Source organism: Muntiacus reevesi, chromosome 7 (assembly GCF_963930625.1).
Source record: "Muntiacus reevesi chromosome 7, mMunRee1.1, whole genome shotgun sequence".
NCBI lineage: Eukaryota > Metazoa > Chordata > Mammalia > Artiodactyla > Cervidae > Muntiacus > Muntiacus reevesi.
Window position 1 is genome coordinate 83,333,373 of NC_089255.1, and position 22,412 is coordinate 83,355,784.

General features: G+C 44.7%; 1 protein-coding gene across 1 annotated transcript; it reads left to right on the forward strand.

Annotated features, from left to right (window-relative positions):
- The first annotated feature begins 205 nt into the window (after positions 1–205).
- On the forward strand, positions 206–22,180 carry BATF (basic leucine zipper ATF-like transcription factor). The gene is made up of 3 exons (XM_065941326.1): positions 206–511; positions 2,828–2,932; positions 21,610–22,180. Exons 1-3 carry the CDS (start codon positions 449–451, stop codon positions 21,817–21,819), a joined length of 378 nt encoding a protein of 125 aa, XP_065797398.1. The 5' UTR covers positions 206–448; the 3' UTR covers positions 21,820–22,180.
- Positions 22,181–22,412: the final 232 nt, after the last annotated feature.

A 22,412-nucleotide genomic window follows, 5' to 3' on the forward strand; every position in this document is an offset into this window, starting at 1 on the left:
TATCTTCATCAATTGAAGTGAGCTGTTCTGCCTTTCAAACTGTCGGAAGGTATCTGGGGTTTTGTGTATCTTTTTTTTTTTTTTTCTATCTTTTCTTTCTTTCACATAATTCAGTGGGTCTTTTCCCAGATATGTATTTTCTCTCAATTTAACTTCTAACTTAAGTTTCCGCCCATGTGACTTCCAGCGCGAGTTACCAGAAACCACAAGAGTGAGAGAGGGCGCGAGCCCCAAGGCAAGCGACATGTCCCTGTGGGGAGCAGAGCCTCTGCACCCCAGAGCGAGGAGGACGCCGGGGTCAGAGGCAGCGGCAAGGCGGGCAGAGGAGGGCCCTGCGGAGGGGGGTGGGCTGCTGGCCCGGGGGGAGCAGTCAGGAAGGGAGGCCGGCTGGTGACAGCAGAGCCCCGAGGCGCCTGGGGCTGCGCGGAGAGCCCGGAAGACCGCGGCCATGCCTCACAGCTCCGACAGCAGCGACTCCAGCTTCAGCCGCTCTCCACCCCCCAGCAAACAGGTAGGGTCCTGCCTTTCCCTCCTCTTCCCTCCTGATTCTCCGGGGCAGAGGGGAGAGGGCCAGGCTTCCTGGGCCTCTGCCCGGGGACGCTGAGGGGCCAGGAGATGGCTGGTGGCCGGGGCATCCTGTTAGACTCAAGGGCTGCAGGGAAGCTGTGCATCTCGGGCGGAGACCCTCATCCTTCCGCCCCTCCTGCCAGAGGATGCTCTCCGCGTCCCCTGATGGTACCCATCGCCTTCACCTCACCTGGGGTCCCATCCCAGGAAGCTTTCTAGGAAGCCGAGAGGGGAATGGGCACCAAAGAACTCTGGTCTCTCAGAAGAGAGCGTCTATCTCTCTCCAAGGCGGTAGCAGAGTGAGTGGGGAGGAGCGTTGGTGCGGGCTGAGGGCACGCACACCCGGAAAGCTAGATGGTTGCCCAGGAGACAGCCGGCAGAAGAGGCGAGGAAAGGGATGGGGTCGGGGGAGGCAAGTTAGAAGGAGGAGGACCCCAGGCCAGCTCGGAAGGATCTATCTTACCTCCCAGCACGAAACCTGTTGCTGGCACAGGAGGGGGTTAGGAGAGCTGAAGGAGGAAGGAAATGGATCAGGAGATGGTTCTGGGCACTTGAAATTATTCCCTTGTAGCTCAGCTCTGGGGAAACTAGAGAGAGGAGGGTGGAGATTCTGGGTGTCTAAGATTCTGACTTCCAACTCAAAAGTTTTCAGCTTGAGGATTGCCAAAAGAAAAGAAAGAAAGAAAGAAAGAAAGAAACCAAAACACCACGAGCATCCTGGCTGCTTCCCATCTCCCAGGGCTTTCTCCTCATCACATTCCTTGACAGCCATCTCCACAGAAAGTCTCTCCCTGCTCATCCAATACAACCGTGCAGGACAATGTCTTCTGCAAATCTAGGGTTTAAAAACTGCCTTCTTTCCCTGGTACAGATGTCTGAGAGGGCCTTCAAAATGCTGCAGCCCGAATAAAAGTATACAAACATATACTACAGCTTCTGTCATCAATACCTGGCAGAAGAGAGGCAGGTAGGAAGGAGTCCTAGTGGAGACCTCTAGAGGAGAAACAACCCAGTCCTCCGCTCGAGACCGTATCTGAGCCGTTCAGACCACCTGGAAGCCTGGGCTCTTCTTAGGAAGGAAATTACTCATGGCTTTCATGGTAACCCAGCTCCCCAACCCCCTGAGAGGAAGAGCACTTCCTTCCTATCTAACCCACTGCCCTCTGACTGCAATGGCCTGGAAGTACCAGGCCATTGGTGAGACGTATGCTTGGGCAGCCAGACTCTAGTCCTGGGAACCGTGTCCCTCTAGCCTGCAGGGATGTGAGACGGGGCAGAGCTGGGGGTGCAGGAGGGTTTCGGTCCAACTTCTACACTTAGCCTGTAGCGTCTGGGCAAAGCCAGAGCTAACCTCTCTGCTCAAGTGGAGCACACGCCCATCTGTGGGAGGCACTCAGATGACACCCAAGGTCCCCGGGTCCTCCTAAGGACCTGGCTCCGACCTGCCAGGGCCAGGTTATCTCCATCATTAAAACTGTTCCTGGTCTCCACTTTGAACTAGGCCTTGTGCTCAGGGCACCCTGGGGGATGTCAGGGTCACGGAACATAAAGAAGGGAATGCAGGGGACAAAGAGGCAGATCTGGAATGGGGACCTCAGTCTGGGGCGGGGGCAACAGAAGCCCCAAGGGGTCACACCAGGGAAGAAGTAGTTGGTAGTGGGTGAGGGAGTGGCTTGGAGAGGCATCAGACTCAGCACTGGAGGATGCAACTTTCCAGAGTACTGTGAGCTCCTGGGCAAGCTCTTTGAGGCCTTTGTTCCCCCATGTAAGATGCAAATACTCATATCAACTTCTTCAAATCGGGGGGTTAAACAAGAGCACCTCAGGGAAAAACACTTGCACAGAAGCAAGCACATAGTGAGTGCTCAACAACATTTTAGAAAAAAAAAAAAAAATAGCAAAAAGGTTCTAGGCCAGAAGTGACAGGGTTAGGGTGGAACAGCCCTGAACAAGAGAGGTGATGAAACACACTTCATCGCCTTAACCATCTTTTTCCAAATACAGCTCTCCTGAGGCCTCAAGCTCTTTTGCCCTCTTCCTGTATCTTCTGGCCAAAGCTACAGAGACACAAGCAAGTGTAACAGAGTGTGGGGAAGAGTTGCCTTTGGGGTTCAGCCTTTTGGTCACTAGGGCGTGGACGGGCAAATAACAATGAAGAAATGGAAGAGTGGACATTTCTCATGACAAACACCATGAGAGGCGGCTTCAGTTCAGAAGAGAGGAGTAGACTCCCCTAATTCTCCTCATCTCTGCTCCCCAGGACTCATCTGATGATGTGAGAAAGGTTCAGAGAAGGGAGAAAAATCGCATCGCCGCCCAGAAGAGCCGGCAGAGGCAGACACAGAAAGCCGACACCCTCCACCTGGTGAGTGTTGAGTCCTCTCTTCATCCTCTCAGACTGTAGGCTTTGCTCCCCACCAACCTGTGGACACCCAGACAGAGTCTTGAGTCTGCCTGTGTGGAGATGTGTATGTGGGGGTGTCAGTGGAGGGGTGAGGGATACAGGTGGGGTGGGTGCGTGGAGAAGATTCTGTCGCAGGAAATGGGCCAGGAGGCTGAAAGAGAAATGAGCCCCAGGATGGCATGTGCAGGAAAGCTGAGTGTGGGCAGCCCAGAGGCTGGTGGAACGCAGACCCACCTGCTAAGAGATGGGATAACCTCAGAGAGCTCCATCCCACGTGAACCCAGATAGCAGAAATCACGACTGCCTTTGAGAGCAATTCAGAAGGTGTTATGTGCTTTGGGGAAGCCTGTCATCTCACAGTGCTAGGAACACATATAGTCCCATCCCCTGGGAGGCCAGCAGAGTGGCCACTTTGGGCCCTGCATTTGGGACAACGAGGTCGACAGGGTGCTGCACCCCACAACTTCTTTTCTCGACATTATTAAGGTTTGATTTCAAAATCTCTATTTTGGTGATATGCCAAGAGGTCTGTGAATGATACAGTTGCAAGTGCACGTATCTGGCAGTCATCATCCTGGTTGAGTTGCCTCCAGCCTTGCACTTTCTAGGGAAGCCCTGACCCCTGGCTTGAGCAGGGGTTTTGGGTGATCAGAACTGCATTTCCTCCAGTAGCGCAAGATCCTGGTCAGTGTTTACAAATCTTGGCTGTGTGCTTCTTACAGAAGAGTCTTCTCCTCACCTCCCTCACCTTACACCTCGCCTCTCTTCACCCTGCCCTTTAATTTGCTCCCTTTTCAATCAACTCTTATTTCACTAGCTCCTTTCTCTTCTATCCCTTCAGCCCTTCCTCTAGCAACACCGTCCTTTCTCATCCTACCCCACCCTCCCCCTGACCCCGAACCATTCCCAGACCCCTAGCATCCCAGGAATTCACTCCAGTGATAAAAAGGGGAATTGGCACCAAAAGTGAATATGCTTATGTTTATTTGAAAGATTAGCTTCGTAACTGGCCAGTTAGAGAAAAACTGTATTAATCCCATCAAGGAAAAGTAAGATGCAGTTTTAGGTAAAAAGATATCATTTTTAACTTTGTAAGGAAGCAGAGAGCAGGCAATGTGAAGACCTCTGACTGTTTGCTTGTGTTTTATTTGAAATGTATTCAACATGTTTTCCAATGCATACTAACATAATTTTATACTCATGAATATCTGTTGATTCAAAAGAGAGAATGAATGACCACTAAGTCTGTTCTCTTTGGTAATTGTGATCAGTAGTCTAAATGTTAAACTGGTGGTGGACCTGCTGCTTATATGTTCTCCGTGATTTCACCATGGCTTAGGGGCTCACGACCCTCAAATTTACTATTTTAGGCTTGAAAAATATATGAATGCTAACTTTGCCTCCATCAGCATCTGATTCTTATTCAATATTCTTTAGAACAAGCAAATGAACAAATAAATTAGTAAGGATAAAGTCTACTTTTTGGTATAAGTAGACAATGTTCTGAAACTGGAAATCTGCTTAGTTGCAGTTCCCTTATCAGGAAAATAGGACAATGACTACCCCATAGATAGAGTGCATATAAACAGCTCAAGCTCAGTCCTCCTAGGCATATCATAAATATTCAAAAATTTTAAGTATAATAAGAGTAATATTAGTGATAGTTTCATTATAAGAAATAAGATGATTACAACTAAGGTTTTATGCATCTGAATTTATATTTATATATAAATCACAGGATCTCAGTCAGGGGTGAAAGATTTCTTAAAGGCTGGAAAGTTCAGACACACTTTTGATGCTCAAGACTCTCTCCAACACCCTCTGGACATGGTCCCTAAAGTATGCCTGTCACTCCTAGCAATGGAGAGCCCCTGCTAGGGAGCTCAACCTCCTGGTCTTTCTTAAACTCGTTGGGGACATATCACTGAGGGTGACATGCATGCTTCCTTGCTATGGCAAGATTTTCAACACTGACTCTGCTGTCTCTCTTTGCAAGAAGAGAGTTTGAGCCAGAAGATGTAGTCCATCTGATTATACTAGTCAAGACCATACCAGGATACTCTCTGGGGTTTGGGGGTCACCACGTCCACACTCAAACCCTTGGCCTCAGTCTCTAGAATGCTCTCATCTTTGCCATACCTGGACACAGACTCCTTCCCACTCCTTTCTCTGAGCACCGTGGCACTCACCTTCACTTTTTGACCAGTGAGTAGGACTCCTCAGAGTTTATACAGCAAGCCTGAGTGTTGCAACCAATGTGACTTATATTTCTTGACTTTGGGTAGAAGCTTTTGGTAGCAACATATAAATCTGCCACCATCAAGCAGAGGGTTTGGCTGTGATCTGAAATTTGACAGCAACATACAAATCTGCCACCATCAAACAGAGAGCTTGACTGTGATCTGAAATGTTCGTTTCCTCTCAGACAATAATCACCCATCTTCTGCATCCATTATCCTGTTAATCATGTTTGTGATTCAGGTAGAAAACCTTCTATTTACCACAAGTATTCTTAGGTTTGGGTGCTTGGTTTGCCCTTGATTCCTTTCCACGCTTGTCTCCACAAGCATTGAGGCTCTGGAACCATTCTCTGGCCTGAAGACACAGCCATAGGACTCACTTAACAAGATGTAAAAGACCAGGGTTTAGAAAGTACTGTGGTCCTAAATAAGGACTATATTTGTATTAGTATGCTAGCCTCTTACATGCTGGGGTAACGATTGATTTCTTGGTTTCAACTTTGTCACTATTATTTCTCTTAAAATAGCAAAAAAATTATTCTGTTTCTCCAGTGAGAGCGTGGAATACCTATTATGTAGCATTTTCAGTATCTATCCTATACGTGGTTTGCATCAACACTGTGTGTAGATTGCTTTTAAAATAGCAGGGTAGGGAAGCTGGTGCTTTCAACAAGCGGTTTAACCTCATGCCAATGTGATAACATCTCTGGCCTTGACTACCACTCACATAAACCAAATTAGGAGGGGCTCCTTTTCATAATCGTAATAGCAACACTGTCCACATGCTGTCTTTTTGTTTATTTTTGCCGCACCTTGTGGCATGAGGGATTCCAGTTCCCTGACGAAGAGTTGAACCTGTGTCCCCTGCAGTGGAAGCTCAGAGTTCTAACCCCTGGACCACCAAGGAATTCCCCCACATTCTGTTTTAATTCTCACTTGGTTGGTGTCTCACCCAGCACTCAACACACTGTTACTTTTCTCCCGCGGTCAAGTGTAGAGTCCGTTAGGCAGAGTGAAGGAATTGATTAAAAAGGAGAAAGTCAGATCTTGAGCCATTCATTTTCAAAAGGTATTAGTCACTAATAAGTGAATCCAAGATAATCAGCTAAAAACTATTAAAAATAATAAGAACCCAGTCAGCTTTCAAAGTTAACACAAAAAGTAATAACTTTTCTTATGCAAACTAGATTAAAAAAATTTAATAGGAAGAAAGAGTCTGTTTATAATACCAAGAACAGCAAATGGAAAGAAGGAATAAATTTAACAAAAAAATACAGGGTTTAGTTGTTTTAAGCTTCAAAATTATTCTAGATGATTTTTAAAATTTCAAATAATTGAAAAAATTATGTCTTATGTAAAGATAGCAATTCTCCTTAAGTTAATTTAGAAATTTATCTAATTTAATGTGATCTCAGTAAAATAGGATTTTCTGGGTATTGGAGGAAATTAAATTAGATATTCTAAATACCTTGTGAAAAATAACCATATGAGAATTTCTAAGAAAATTCTAAAAAAAGGAGGGTAATTATAGGAAATTAGCTTAATAAGATATTAAAGTGAATTATAAATATAAAAATCAAAACAATGTGGAAAAGATAGAATATTGGACAGAATAGAACATAGAAGTAGACCTCCAAACAAACTCAAATTTGAGACCCAAATACAAATAGACCCAAATACAAATAGACTCAAATATAAATAGACTCAAATACAAATAGACTCAAATATAAATAGACTCAAATGTGTGTTAGTTCCTAAGACACAAGTAAAAATGCAAAATGTCTAAGATGGCATTTCAAACAAGAGAAAGATGAAGTACTCAATAAATTGTGTTGGGGAAACTGGTTAGTCATTTGAAAAAAAAAACAGCTAGAGTCTTCACTTTTTTTACAATACGTATAGATTAAATATAGAAAAAATTAAAGAAATTTGAAAAATTAGCATTAAAAATATTTATCTTGGAATGAAGTCTTCCAGATAAAATGAAAAACCCTGAAGCCATAAGGGAAAGATTGATACACATTTATCAATAAAAAGTGTATTTTATACATAAGTGAAAATGTCTATACAGTTCAAAGAACCTAATAAGTAAAATCAAAAGCAAGTGAAGACTGGGAAAAATACCTGCAACGCATATGACCAAAAAAGGGCATATTTGCTGAATATATGAGAGCCCTTATGAATAAGAAAATGATCTACAAACAAAAGAAAAAATGAGTGATAATAAGAATAGGCAATTTATAGAAAGAGAAAAATAAATGGCAAATAAATACAGAAAAGCTGCTAGACCTCAGTTAGGAGAATGACAGTTAAAGCAACAGTTACATTCTCTGCCAGGCTGACACAGACAGAAAATGTTGCTAAAAGACCATGTTGCCAAGATGATGGTCAAGCAGGTACCACCCCATACTACTACTGGAAGTATAAGTCGGTGCAACTCCATTAGGGAGAAATTTGACCATGTCCAAAGTTACTAGTGTGCATACACAGTAACTTGGCGATTTTACATCTAGGAATCTGTTTACAAACGTATTCACAGATTACACAATTATGTACACGTAGATATAATCCTCGCTGCATTGCTTGTCATAGCAAAGACTGGAAATAAGCTAAATAGTCATCAGTAAGAGAATCATTCAATAAACTAGAGTTGGTTTATTCAGTGGAATACCACAAATGTATTAAAATAACAAGTTAAATCTGAATGTGCTACTCTGAAAAGATTATCAAGCTTCTATACTCTTAAGTGAATAAGTATGAGTCTGGAGTATAGTTTTCTTCCATGCATATTTTTAACAAAAATAAAAACATATATGTGCATATGCATATAATCTTAAAAATTTTCAAGTAGGTTTTCCCCCAAAATTGCTAACGATATATGTTTCTGAAAGTAGGACAAAAGGTCTAAAGCAGAAGAGAGATACTTTTTGTACCTTTTTATATAGTTTGGATGTTTTTATTATGTGCTTTTATTTATATAATATAGATATTAAATTCCAAATATAGATCATTATTACATGTGCATTAGAATGATTTCTTTTCTAAATTGATCTCAAACATTGAATAGTCTTCCACTGTGATGTTTTATCCCTTGAATATCGTGCATAAATATCTCAGTCCTTTGGGACAACAGTCAATTGGGATTTCTAATGAGTAACCTTATGGTCTCTAGCACTAAACAAGCCACTGTAAGGGACAGAGAATTAGTTTCATTTGTGTGATTATCTTGGTAATTGTAGGATACTCTGGTGCCTTGTAGCAGGAAGGATTTTGAGTCTGTGTCCCAGGTCAGTGGGAAAGAGAATTGAGATCAGTTGAGACGCTGTGTTCATGAAAAAGCTAGAAGTAGAGGAGGTGATGGAGAGGCAGTAATATTAGCCCAGAGCTATGATGTTGACAAGTCATATCTGGCCTTGAGGATGGAACTGGAAGCAAAGCAGAGTTACAGGGTCAGATCTGGAAGCTGGAACTTCAGATACTTAGACTGGAGGAGGGATGTGTGTTTCCCTGGGACTGCCTCTAGTGTGAAAGATCTCATACTAGTTTAAAAAAAAGAGAGAAAGATTTACAGGTTCAGGGTAGATCTTTAATGTCGTATATAGCAAATATCAGGAGGGTAAATTATGTCTGAAATTAAGCTGATGCTGTGAGAAATAAAGTTTTTATAACTGGAGGAAAATTGAGTAATGGAAGAAGCAAAGCTCAGCAAAGGTGCTCGCTTCCCAGGCCGCCTTAGGAGAGTGTTCTTGGTCTTCTGGTAGGGCCTGGGCAAGAAGGCTGTATATGGTTCTTTTTCATATTCTATAAATTTTTTTCACCCTCTAGGAGATTATACCATAAGTTTTATTGGTATGGAGAAGTCATAGGTTAAAAAAAATAAAGTAAAATGAAAACCACAGAAAGAATGTTCTTGCTAGTTCCAGCCTAAAGAAGTTCAGTGTAAAATCAGTGAACTACCCAGGGAAAAGACATTTCTCTTGTGCCTCTACTGCTCTGAACTTCTTTTTATTGAAAACATATTAATTGAACACACAACTATATACCAGGCACTGTGCATTATGTTCTCTACCTGCAGTTATCTCACTTAATCTGCACAAAAACCTTATTTTGTCATTGCTGTATTAGGTTAAGTAACTTGTCCAAGGTCACACATTTTGTAACTAGGTCTGTCTGACTTCAGAACCCATCTTTTTAACCACTAGGCAACACAGCCTCTTCCTTTGGATTCTTGTGAAAACTGATCCTCTTTGAACCCCTTCCTGAATTTTTTCATTTTGTTCTTTAAGCAGTATCCTCCAAAGTTGACACTTTTCCTCCTCCACCATTAGGCTTAGCTGAGAAAGTAAGCATTATATCAAAGCCATTGAAACCATTTTTAAAGAAGCTGAGTAGCAGTAAATATTAACATCCTGCTCTTTGGTGGAGCAATTCCACCTACAGGAGTTTGAAGAAACAATGATGCACAAAGATGACCAATTCATCATTATTTGTGAATAGTATACACTTTATCAATACTCTAAAATTGGACATATGCCCAGCTATGGGGATAAGCATATTATGACACATTCATACACTAGAATTCTATGCTAGCACTAAAAATGACTAAGTGGATCCATATTTATCAACACAGAAAGATGTTAATGACATGGCATTGAGTGACAAAGCAAGTGGCAAAGAATATGCAGAGTATAATCCTCTTGATGTAAAATTTGTGGTTTGGGGGCATGTTTGCATGCATAAAGAGGTGTCTGGAAGAATAGTCTTCAAAATGCTAACCGTGGCTACCTCTATGTGGTTGAGATTTGAATAAGTCACCTTACTCCTAGTACTTTTCTGTAATTCTTTTTTATTATAATAAACGTGTACCATTTTAAAAATCAGAATAAAAATTTGACAATTCTCATTTGGAAAGGAAAAATACACCGAGGAATTCACCACCCCTAACTGCTTGTCCTACTAATGAGGGGTCAGTGTGGTTTATGGTCAGCAGGTGTATTTAGCACTGTAAGGAATTTCTGTCTGAATGCGATTCCTTGTCGAGGCCAGAAATTGGCGGCACCTACTCAGCTGAAGTCTTCATGAAGCTGTTTTCAGCGGCTACCAGACTACTTTCTCTTGGAAAGGATGAGGGAGTCTCACCAAACCCCAAGCTGCTCTGGGGTTTTCTCAGTTTCCTCTGTAGGACTCGGTCAGGCCCCCCGAGTCCTAGGGGGGTTCCATAGATTGGTTCCACAGGCCCAAGTCCCCTCCAGACTGCGGAGCACCTGTAGGGGACCCTGCATGGGTCCATACGGGAGTTCACAGAGGGAATAACCATAATTGGTCATGCCCCCTTCTTGATGGAATCGCAGAATTAAGAAGAAACTCAGAGATGCTCCAGGCCACCCTGCCGTATGTATTACTGGTGAGGACACCTCTGTCTTCCTCCAGGACACCCAAGAAACGAAACCTCTTGCCTTCCCACCACTTGCTTTTGTTTCTGTGCCATTTTGCTGAGCAGGACTTTGCCCTGCAGATGGTGTTGCCCTCCCACGCCCTTTGCAAAGGGTGAGTTAAGAAGTAGGCCATTAACCAGGACATGTGAACCGTCCAGACACTGTTCAGCAACAGAGCCCAAGCATATAGTAAGAGCCCAGAAAGGCAGAGAGTCCCAGGTTGAAAGGGGCTAAATTTAGAAGTTCCTTTATTTTATTTATCTATTTGGCTGTGCTAGGTCTTAGGGATCTAGTTCCCAGACCAAGGAATGGACCCGGGTCGCCTGCATTGGGAGCTCAGAGTCTTAGCCACTCGACCACAAGGGAAGTCAAATTTCCTTTATTTTAAAAAAGATCTTAAAGGTGTAATCCGAAATCAAGAGGACAATGACATATTAGGGGAAATATTTCTGTCAAATTAAATAAATTCAGGTTTAATACTTATAGTATAGAAAGAACAGCCTTTTTAAGAAAAACCTCAAGATGCCAATAGGTAAGTGGGCAAAGGCTATGAACAGAAAGCTTACGTAACATTTTTTCCTACTGAAATGAACATAACCCAATTTTCTATTCTGATTGTGAAAACAATACACACCATGGGTTTCCCAGCCTCGGCAATATTGACATTTTGAGTTGGACAATTCTTTGTTGTGTGTGTGTGGGAGGGGGTTGGTCTCCAGCACTGTAAAATCTAAAATTTACCCACTTAGATGCCAGTAGCACCACCTCATCCCTCTGGTTATGAAAATCAGAAATATTTCTGAATCTTCCCAAATGTTCCCTGGGGGGTCAAAATTGTCCTTGATTGAGAATGCTATACTAGGAAATACATATATAGAAATGTATTTCTTCTTAGTAATCAATAACTTGTAACATTAAAATGAAATGAAGAAACTTCCCAAACGTTTGTTAGCAAAATAAATTATTTAAAATTACAACACCTGGGACTTTCTTGGCAGTCCAGTGGTTAGGATTCTGAGCTTTCACTGCAGGGGGCATGGGTTTGATCCCTGATTGGGGAGCTAAGATCCCCAGTGCCATGCAGCAAGGCCAAAAAAAGAGAAAAATCACCTAAAATTACAACACCTAAATCCCAACAAGGTTGTTGTAATAATTAATATATACATTCATGGCTGATGACACTGTATATCTTACACAACCTTTTATAAAAAATACTAACCAAGGACTGGAAGATGTTCACTACACCATTATTTATAACAGCAACCAAAATGTCTAGCATTAGAAAGCCACATAAGGTAAACTGTGGATCATCTGTTTGTTGATGTAGCCATTAAAATAATAATTATGGTGATTTTGTAGGTGTACTCTAAGTATATATACAAATTTGTATTTTCTTTTCTGTCATAATTTTGTCACACTTACAAAAATCACCATAATAATTATTTTAATGGTTGTAACAACAAGCAGATGATCAACTGTTTGCCTTACATGGCCTTCTAATGCTGGACATTTTGGCTGCTATTATTTGTTAAAAAGGACAAGATGGCAACACGTATAAATGAAAAGGGTTGTGTTTAGAGGACTAGAATCATGGGTGGGTATACTTTTTAAAAAATATCTTTAATATATTTATATTATATGTTTTTTATTAAAAAAAACATAAGAAAATAATCAAATTGACCCTGAGTGAATTCTGGTAGAAACTGAGGATGAGAACAGTGAGGGTATCCCTGAGTTAGAATTTAGGAGAAAGGCTTTGGTAGAAGATCTCATAATTTATCCTCCAAACAGGGACATTTTTGAGAGTGAAAAGAGGCACTAGTTAAAAATTACACGAACTGGGACAATACTATGAACTGGGAGTGTCCCAGTAAACATCTGGTCACACTAGATTGAGGGGAACCAAGGAGGATGACATAAGGCTCTTAGGAAATTCACGAGTAAATATTAAGTTCAGAGCCAACTAGACGGAGCTAGATTCCTGGTGCTAGAGGGCAATTTCCTGCACGAGATGACCCTGTTACTAAAATATTTTCCAGTTACTCAGCTGGCGCAAAAATATGCCTATTGCTAAGAGGGTGCGGTAGTCCAGAAAATGACAAAAGCAAAGGCCATATTCCTAGTACTAGAGCTCATTCGACAGAAATGATTCTTTCTTTCGTACAAGTACATATGAAATGCCTCCTGTGGGCTTTTTTTTTTTTTTAGGTGCTGAGAGTTCAGCAGGGACAAGACAAAGTCTCTGATTTCAGGGACCTTACATTCAATCAGAAGTCACACTGGAAAATCAACTGACCAATTGTTATTTACTATTTCACTAATTACACAAAGTGAGGAGGGCTTCAAAGGAAACCAAATGGTGCAATGTTGACAGTGACTTGAGGACAAGGCTGGGAATGGTGATCAAGGAAGGTCCTTCTGAGGCCCTGACATCTGAAATCAAATATGAGTCTTGGGAAGGAGCCTGGGAAGATCCCAGGAGAGGGTGCTGTCTCCAGAGCCTTCAGGCCAAACTCTGTCAAGGGTCAGAAAGATGCCTTGTGGGGCCCAGGACTGTGAGCTCAAGAAGAGGAACTCAGGAAAAAAGGTCATTGTGCCCCAGGGAGCAGGAACCAGATGGGGTGGGGGTGGGGGCCTCAGTAAAATGAATTCAAATCCAGTGGGGACAGGGAGAGGGCATATACATCTGAACCTAAATTCTGATCTACAAAATGTAAAGCAATTACACCTCACTGGGCTGTTTGTGAAATAACGCGAGAGCAAATGTCAGAAGAAACAATAGGGCATTTGTCAGTTTTGCATTGGAGAGATTTTATTTGTTTAATGCAGAGAGGCCAGCATTTTCCTATAAGTCCATCACATGAAGATATCAGAAGTATTATCATATATGAAAATGTATGCCCTTCTTTCCAGTTGTTCATACAAACTTTAAGAACACTGTTTCCCTGGCTGGGTTTTTCGCTACAGCTGGTCAGGTCTCCTTTGCTTCGTTTGGTTGGGACAGGTTAAGCTGAGGCCAGGGAAACTGCATGCAGGGTTCTGACAGTGCTATAATTCAGCTCTCCCACTCCACAGCTTCAGTCTGGGGAACAAAAGTGTTGCTAAGCAGGTCTTTAAAAAAAAAAAGAATCTCTTACACTCATTTGTGGGCTTCCCTGATGGCTCAATTGGTAAAGAATCTGCTTGTAATGCAGGATACCCGAGTTCGATCCCTGGGTCGGAAAGATTCCCCGGAGAAGGAAATGGCAACCCACTCCAGCATTCTTGCCTGGGAAATCCAATGGACAGAGGAGTCAGGTGGGCTACAGTCCATGGGGTCACAAGAGTCAGAAGTAACTTAGCGACTAAACCACCACCAAACACTCATTTGTAACTCTTCTAGAGTTAAAAGTAGAAGCAATAAAAGTACTTAAATGCTTGGTTAAACACTCCCTGGGAAATTTCATGGATATCACAAATTTAGCAGACTCTTCAAATGCAGGTCTCAGAGTTTGGTAAATTATTACAGACTCCAAGTTGGCAGTCAAGAAACAGGATTTTACTGGCCACTTCACTGTGTGCCAGGCACAGTCCCAGGACAAAACTCTGTCTTTCACTCCAGACAGTGTTTTGTCCTTCACTGAGGACGTAAAACAGTGAAGACAAGGATAGCTCCTGTCCTCATAGAGCTTACCAATCCATAGGACAAATAATTTAATGAAGTTATCATTAATGAGATTCTGATAAGTCCTCTACCTCTTGCCTTTCTATGAGAGTGAACTATTCTGGGCCACTTGAAATTTTCACCAATTGTAAGACTCTTTGCTTTAAATAGCCATTTACTTTTAGAAAAAAATTTTGATTTAGAAATGTCGTCTTCCTTCTTTAAAAGTTCTTTATATTTATATTATTTATGCTATGTTACACAATAAATACATTTAGTAAAGCAAAAGATTAATAAATATATATGATACCATAAATTTAACAAAATCAAACTGTATATATTTATATTGTTTTATTATTTTCAAGAGGAATCTACTGTGAACATACTTCTCAAGATCGTTGTTCATTAAGCTCACCTAGGAAGTACTTTTTTGATCTTCATGCCTGAACCCAGTCTGGAACAATTAAATTGGAACCTCTCAGTGGTAAAATCCAGGAATCAAAAATTAAAAAAAAAAGACAAAACCTTTCCAGGAAACTGCAGTGTGTAGCTAGGACTGAGAAGCGGGGAGTGATGACATTTAGAAGCCTGTCCGATGCATGTGGTAGAATGTGTGGAGTGAATCTGGGGCAATTTTGCGGGTATATACCAAGACACTCTGTCCCAAAGACCTGCAGCTTAAAACAAAACCAAAGAAAACAGTTCAGACCTTGATGTTGATGGAAATTATTAGCTTGTTTTTCAAAACTGGGTGATATCCTTTATAACTTGAGGTATCAGTCAGGAGTTATAGAAAAACTATCCAACAGAGGCATCAACAAGTCACCATTTGTATTTTAGATTTTTCTCAAATAAGAAGTTCAGAAGTAGACAGACCAGAGATAGTACAAGACTGTCAACGAAGAACCAACCTCCTTCTCTCTCTTGGGCAGCCATTCTCAGGATGGGGTTTTAATCCTCAAGGCTGCAAGATGGCTGCTGAATCTCCAGGCATCAATCTGTGTCCAGAGAGGGTAGCCTTTGTCTGGTGAGGCTTTCCCTTTTCCCCCCAGAGAAGAGAAGCTTCATTCTCTCCCTTGCTGTATTTCTGCTTATGTCTCATTGGTCAGAATCTGTTACATGGTCCTTATCTAGCTGCAGGGGAAGCTGGGTAATTGAGGAATTCTTTTCGTAGCCTCTCTAGAGGAAAGCAGGGGTAAGGAGTTTGGGATAGACGTTGAGTGAACCCTCTTATAGTGTTTCTCATATATGAGGCCAATGAAGTCATGGTCCTGAAAGCCAAAGAACAGAAGAAAGGGCCCCAGGCAGGGCCCTGAGGGGCGTGGCTGGTGTGGTTAAATATCAGTGGATGACCAGCTGCTGATAGTCCTGGGCCTTCAGCTTTAAGGCTCGAAAGTGTAGATTTCTCCAGAATTCAGTGCAAAGACCTGTGGTTTGGTGGTTCTTCTCTCCTCCTCAGGTGAGGAACAGGAGTGGGGGCGATCTTCCCAGGATTGGTGGGAGACACAGCAGATCCCACGATGGCTTGGGACATGCCCTACTCTCGGTTCACAGACCTCTCGGGGAATGGTGGGCTCCAGCCTAGTCCTGCCTGGGGAGGGCCGGGGAGGGAGTGGGTTGCAGACTGCTGGGGATTAAATCAAGAGCTGGGTGTGAGCTTCACACAGTACTCTCGTATTGAAGTGTGGGTGGGAGCTGAAAGGTCACCCTACCAATAACTGCAGGTTCTGTTGAGGAGAAAAACACAGGGACTATTTTCACCCTTCTGGAAAGTGTGATTAGAAAACTCAAGGAGAAGGTCAAGGCACTAAACTAGAACTGGCAGGAAGACGCTCCAAGCCCTGCTCAGAAGGCCTGGAGAGTCCCTGCTAGAGCCTTGGGTTAGAGTTGGTCCTCAGCCTTGGTCCCAACTGGCTTCCCTGTGGGGAAGGGACCTGCCTGGGGATTCCCCATCATTCAAGCGCTCTACAGTGACCCCCTGCTTGGCCCCTCCACTAGGGAATTTCCCAGAATGTTCCCACACCCCCGAGAAGCCTCCTCCTTAGCCACCCCCAAGCTGCCTGTGGTTCATGGTAAGGCTGGCATCAAGTAACCTCACAGGTAAGGGTGAATTGTGAACATTAGCATCTCAATTTGCATGAGGCGGGAAGAGAGGGAAGATGAAATAGGAAAGTCAGCCAGGTTGAGGCCTCACAGGAGATAATTACCAGATATCATAAGATTTAAACAGACCTCAAAGGCAGGAAAGGATGGTGGGCACGGACTCTGAAGGCAGACAGTCTCAGTTCAAGGACTGGGGCTACAACTGACAAGCTATGTGACCTTGAGCAAGTTACTTAACTTCTCTCTACCTTAGATTTTCCTCTTCTGTACAAGGTGGCTAGTAATATTATCTACCACATAGGGTTGTTGCAAAGATTAAATGTAATGGTAACTGCAATGTACTTGGCACATGGTATCGCCCAAGAAATGTTAGTCATTATTAATTCACACGAGATTACTCTTTTAAATTTTTGGTTTCTACTATCTATCTCATATACATTGAGTCTACATACCTCTGCTTCCAACACACAACTACCCTTTCCAAACAGTTAGAGGTTCTAGTTGGCTAATACACACAGGTAGTCAATTTAAAATCTAAAATATTTGAGAGTTAGAGAGGGCTTGGACTTCTAATCCTGTGGTTTTCAACATTCACTGCACATTAGACTCCCCCTGGGGAGCCCTTAACAACTCAATGCCCAGGTGCACCCCAGCCTGATTAGATCAGAATCAGGCATCAGTAAAACTTTCCAGGGATCCCACTGATCCTAGTGTGTGATCAAGGTTGAGAATCGCTGTGTTGGCCCAGTCTTCCTGGTTTAAAGTGAGGCAACGGCGGCTCAGAGAGGAAAAGGATGTCACCAAGGGTCACCCAGCCAGAGCCAGGACCAAGACCCCTGTCCACTGTCACCTGATGGAGCCCCCCCTACCCCCCGCCCCTGGTGCCATGGATTCCAGACCAAGCTGTGGTCTGGGGATGGTCTGGCCCCAAGTCAGCCCTCTCACAGAGTAGCTGCACGTTAGACTCCATCCCAACTCAGGGCAGGAGGTGATGATTAGCTCTGTGTTTGGAAGAGTGTGACCGACTCAGGGTTCTTGTGTTGTCTTGAAGGATCACCAAACCAAGACCCAGTTTTCTCTTAGAAGGCTAGTGATCTTAGTGACTCCAGAGACCCTGAGTCGTCAAGTCTCTCAAGAGAAGCAGTGGGTGGGCTAAAAGGAGCTCAGGTCTGAAGATGGAGAAGCCGAGAACCCAGCCCTGCTCTGTATCTAACTGGTTCTGGGGCTTTGGATCAGTCACCCACTCCGACTTTCTGGGCCTCCGAGAAAATGTGTCTTTTTATTTTTTTTCACTTTTTATTTTGCACTGGACTAGCGCTGATAAATATTGCCTAGTTGATAGCTTCAGGTGGGCAGCAGAGGGACTCAGACATAGGTATACATGGATCCATTCTCCCCCAGACTCTCCTCCCATCCAGGCTGCCTCATCACACTGAGAGAGTTCCTTGTGCTATATGGTAGGGCCTTGTTGGTTATCCATTTTAAATACAGCAGTGTGTACATGTTGATGATATGAATGAACTTATTTACAAAACAGAAACGGATTCACAGAGAACGAATTTATGGGTGTGGGGGGTCGGGGATGGGGTGGGGGAAGGGATAGTTAGAAAATAAGTGTCTCTAGGTGAGTCTATAGCCCTTTGTTTCAGCAGCTGCCGCCACCAACCTGTAATCCTTTAGTGATGGGAGTGAGGGGTTTGCACAATACGTTTGTTCCAGGGTCTCAGTTGGCCTCATCTGTAAAATGGGACAACGATAAGGGCTGGCCTGACATAGCCACCTCAGAGGGTTATTGCAAGGAGCTTGAAGGATCTAAAGGAATTCCAAAAAGTAAAAAGCAGGTTACATGGAAGCCCAAGGGCAGGCTACCCCACCCCCACCTTAAGAGAAGACACACAGGTTAGAAGCCAAAATTTACTTTCTAAATGTTACTTTCCTTTTCCCCTTCTGAGTTCTCAGTTTCCAGGCCTTATTGGGAATTCAGGGGGAAGTTAGGGGGGCTGTGATCATGGTACCTCTGGGTAGAGAGCTGCTCCCAGGTGGCCCTAAGCCAGGTGGCCCTGTGTGAACCCTTCGCAGGGCATGCCGGGCCCCAGGGAGGGTCAGAATGGACCTGGGCCGGGCAGGGGCAGGCGGGGATGAGAGCCCTAGATCGGCCGCTTCCTTCTGCGAGGGAAGTCAGGCTCTTCCTCTGCAAAACGTCTGGCTGGCTGCAGGGCCCCTGGGCTGGCAGTGCTGGTTTCTCTGGGGCCCTGGCAGGAAGCAGTCTTGCTTCCCAAGGTAAAGACAAGTTTCTTGTCGCAGCTGGTTGTTTTCTAGTTAGAGGCTATGGTGGTTTCGAACGCTGTCCCAGAGCTCTGGGATCTCCCAGCGGGCAGGCAGAGGGAGAGGACAAAGCCGGAGCTCAGCAGGGCTGGCTTAGGGAGGAAGAGCCCGCTGTCACTTCCCGAAAGCCGGCCGGTCTCCGGGCGGAGAGAAGGTCAGAGCGGTTGGTCCCTGCGGCCCGCCTACCCCGCCCCTCCCTTCTGCCTCGGGGTTTGCCCAGGCTCTTCGGAGCACAGAACTTACAGTAAATGTTGTCACCAGTGGAAACTCTCAGAGGGGGCGAGGAAAAGGGCTAGAGGAAGGGGCCAGGACTCCCGGCCCCCAGTTCCCGTCTTGCCAACACCCCCCAGTCTCATGTGTTGCTTTATCTTACCTTTTGGTAAAGAGAGGGGATGCCCTCTCTCTGGGATGTGCCCGGAAACAACAGAATGGTGAGATGAATGAGCTGGTCACACCTTGCAGAAGCAGCAGCCAGTGCCCCTGTCTCTACCATCGTGGCTCTTTGCATCCCAACTCCCCACCCTGTTTTAGAGATAGGGTTTTCCTTTGTATCGACCTGGACATATTTTCTAGCCCCCGGCCACACACAGGAAATGCCGGGCTGAGGTTGAGCACGCGAGCGTCTGTCCTGTACAAACCGACGGAAGCTGCCTTGTTGGATAAGGCCACGTTCTCCTTACCACTTCAAAAGAACTCCCATTTACAGGGGTGAGGGCAGTCGGCAGTGTAACTAACTCTCTCATTAACCTGAAGCTGGTTTTCTAAAGCAAATTTTAAATGTCAAGTTATCATACATCTGCTCACTGCCTACTGTAATTCTGAGTCAACTTCTGATCCATCAGTCGATGTCATCAGGTGGCCAGTCAACAAGCACTTGAGTTCATACTCCAAGCCAGGCACTTAAGTGCTTGGATAGTTAGAACACATTTATTACCACATTTAACATTACTAGCTATTGTTTTCAAACTTGTCTGGTGATTAGAATAATCTGGGGCACTTGTTAAAAATTCAGATTCCCAGAATTCAAATCCCAAATCCCAAACTCACTGAGTTCAAACCTCTAGATTTCAGGAAGTGCCTGGAACTATATTTTTACCAGGCCCTCAGATTAGTTCTAATGCCATGGCAAGCTTGGAAAACACTAACCTAAGCGAAACAGAACAGGAAAAATAAGACCTGGAGTCCAAATATTAGGTCACTTTTTGAACAGAAATGTAATTTATTTGCATCTCCAGTGCCATTTTTCCTACCTCTGTGGGTACCAATGATTAGCAAAGATGGTCTATCTGAGTCAAGGAATGTGAACATTAAAATCACATTGGAAATGCAATTCCCCTGGTTTTCTGAAGGTGGGATTGTTTTCCAGTATATGCTAGCTGAAAGTGAAGTCAGTCAGTCGTGTCCAACTCTTTGCGCCCCGGTGGACTGTAGCCTACTAGGCTCCTCCATCCATGGGATTCTCCAGGCAAGAATACTGGAGTGGATTGCCATTTCTTTCTCCAGGGGATCTTCCTGACCCAGGGATTGAACCCGGGTCTTCCACATTGGAGGCAGACGCTTTAACCTCTGAGCCACCTGGGGAGCCAAATGCTAATTACCAGGGTGTAATTGTTGATTAATTAATGATGTGATTGGTAATCATCCCTCTTTACCCTGAGTCTTTCTTTCTTTTTAAAATTTCTTTGTCTGCACTGAGTCATTATTTCAGCACATGTGGGCTTCTCTCTAGTTGCAGTGCACAGGCTTCTCTGGTTGTGGCATGCAGACTTAGGGATTCTGCAGCATCTTAGTTTTCCAACCAGGGATTGAATTTACATCCCCTGTATTGGAAGGCGGATTCTTAACCACTGGACCACCAGGGATGTCCTGAGTTTTTCTGATTAGCATGTATCTGATGGTTCCCTGAAGCAAGGGGTAAAGGTGTTTCTGGAAAGAAAAAAGGAAGCACAGGTGCTGGGCCACACCCAGAGTTCTACAGGACAAGCTGCTGGGAGACAGCATTCTGCCGGAGTTTCACCATTTATCATTTAGAAGACCCTAAGTGTTCTAGAATTTGGGTGAAGTAGACAGTTAACCAAGGACTCCATTCATAAGACTAAATGCAAATGCTGGGAATGTTAGGCGAACACAACAGTGTAACAGAGCAGAAAAGAGTGAAATTAGTATAAGTCAGTCTCACAAACTCTTTTCTATTTTTCCAGCTCTGGCTGGTCATGCACTGGCCTGGACATGCACTGGCCTGGACATGCACTTGCCACTCTCAACTCTCATATACACTTATGGAGACCTATGCATGTACCTGCATGCAAAGGAGCACACTCATGCAATTCACACATGCCTTCACACACACACATATCTGTTAGTTGGGACCGGATGCAACTGCCATTTTTCTAGGTCAAGATAAATATCAGCAATTTCATATGGTTTGATCTAAGCAGCTATGCATATACATGTACAAATATACATTTGTTTATGCAGATGCACGGGCTTCCCTGGTGGCCCAGATAGTAAAGAATCTGCCTGCAACGCGGGAGACCTGGGTTCGATGCCTGGGTTGGGAAGATCCCCTGGAGCAGGGCATGGTAACCCACTCCAGTATTCCCGCCTGGAGAATCTCCATGGACAGAGGAGCTTGGCGGGCTGCAGTCCAAGGGTCGCCAAGAGTCGGGCGCGACTGAGCACAGCACACAGCACCGCACCCACCCACACACACGACACGTACAAATACACACGCACGCGTGCACACACTCGAATGTGCAGAAAAAGTCACCGATGCCCTGCCTGGTCATGCTAGTCGAAAACTAATGTGGAACTCCCACTGCCTCCTCCACGCCCCCCAATCTTCCCCTGCGCCCTGAGAGTAACCTGAATGTCCATCCTTTCCGCTCACAGGAGAGTGAAGACTTGGAGAAGCAGAACGCGGCTCTGCGGAAGGAGATCAAGCAACTCACAGAAGAGATGAAGTACTTCACGTCGGTGCTTAGCAGCCACGAGCCCCTGTGCTCCGTGCTGGTCCCCAGCACGCCCTCGCCCCCCGAGGTGGTGTACAGCCCCCACCCCTTCCACCAGCCTCACGTCAGCTCCCCGCGCTTCCAGCCCTGAGCTCCCCCGAAAGGAGGGCGAGCAGAGAATAGAGCCTCCATCTCCAGCTGCTCCCGGGGCCTCGGGAGGGGCGCACAGACTGTAGCCAGGCAGCCCTCCTCCCTCAGCGCCCTCTCTCCACCCAGAAAGCCGGAGGCTGAGGCCGGACCCCAGGATCGAGAACCCGGGGACGGGAACGCGAGGCAGCTGGAAGTGTGTGCGGCCACCCGCAGCGTGGTCGCCCGCCGCCGGGGGCTGGGTGGCCTGGACCTTCAACTGGGTGGGATGCCTGACTCAGAGCTAGGTTAAGCATGACGCCCAAGTTCGGTGACCCAGAGGGAGGAGGGTAGGGCAGGGCTATTTTTCTAAATAAATGTCTTAAAAGAAACCAATCTGGCAAGGGCTTGAAACCTAAAGTTTTGTGGGGTTGGGGTCATTTTTTTGGTCCTTGGGCTTAGGAGCCCTTAAAGGTCTGGAGACTGCTCGTAGGGCTCTTTCCCACAGCTTGTTCATCTACTTGGGAAGCTGGGTTTTCTCAAAGTATCTTCAATTTTCCCTCTAGGCATCTCCATCCTTTCCCTCCCCAAATCACCTTGCTGTGATCTCCCACTTTC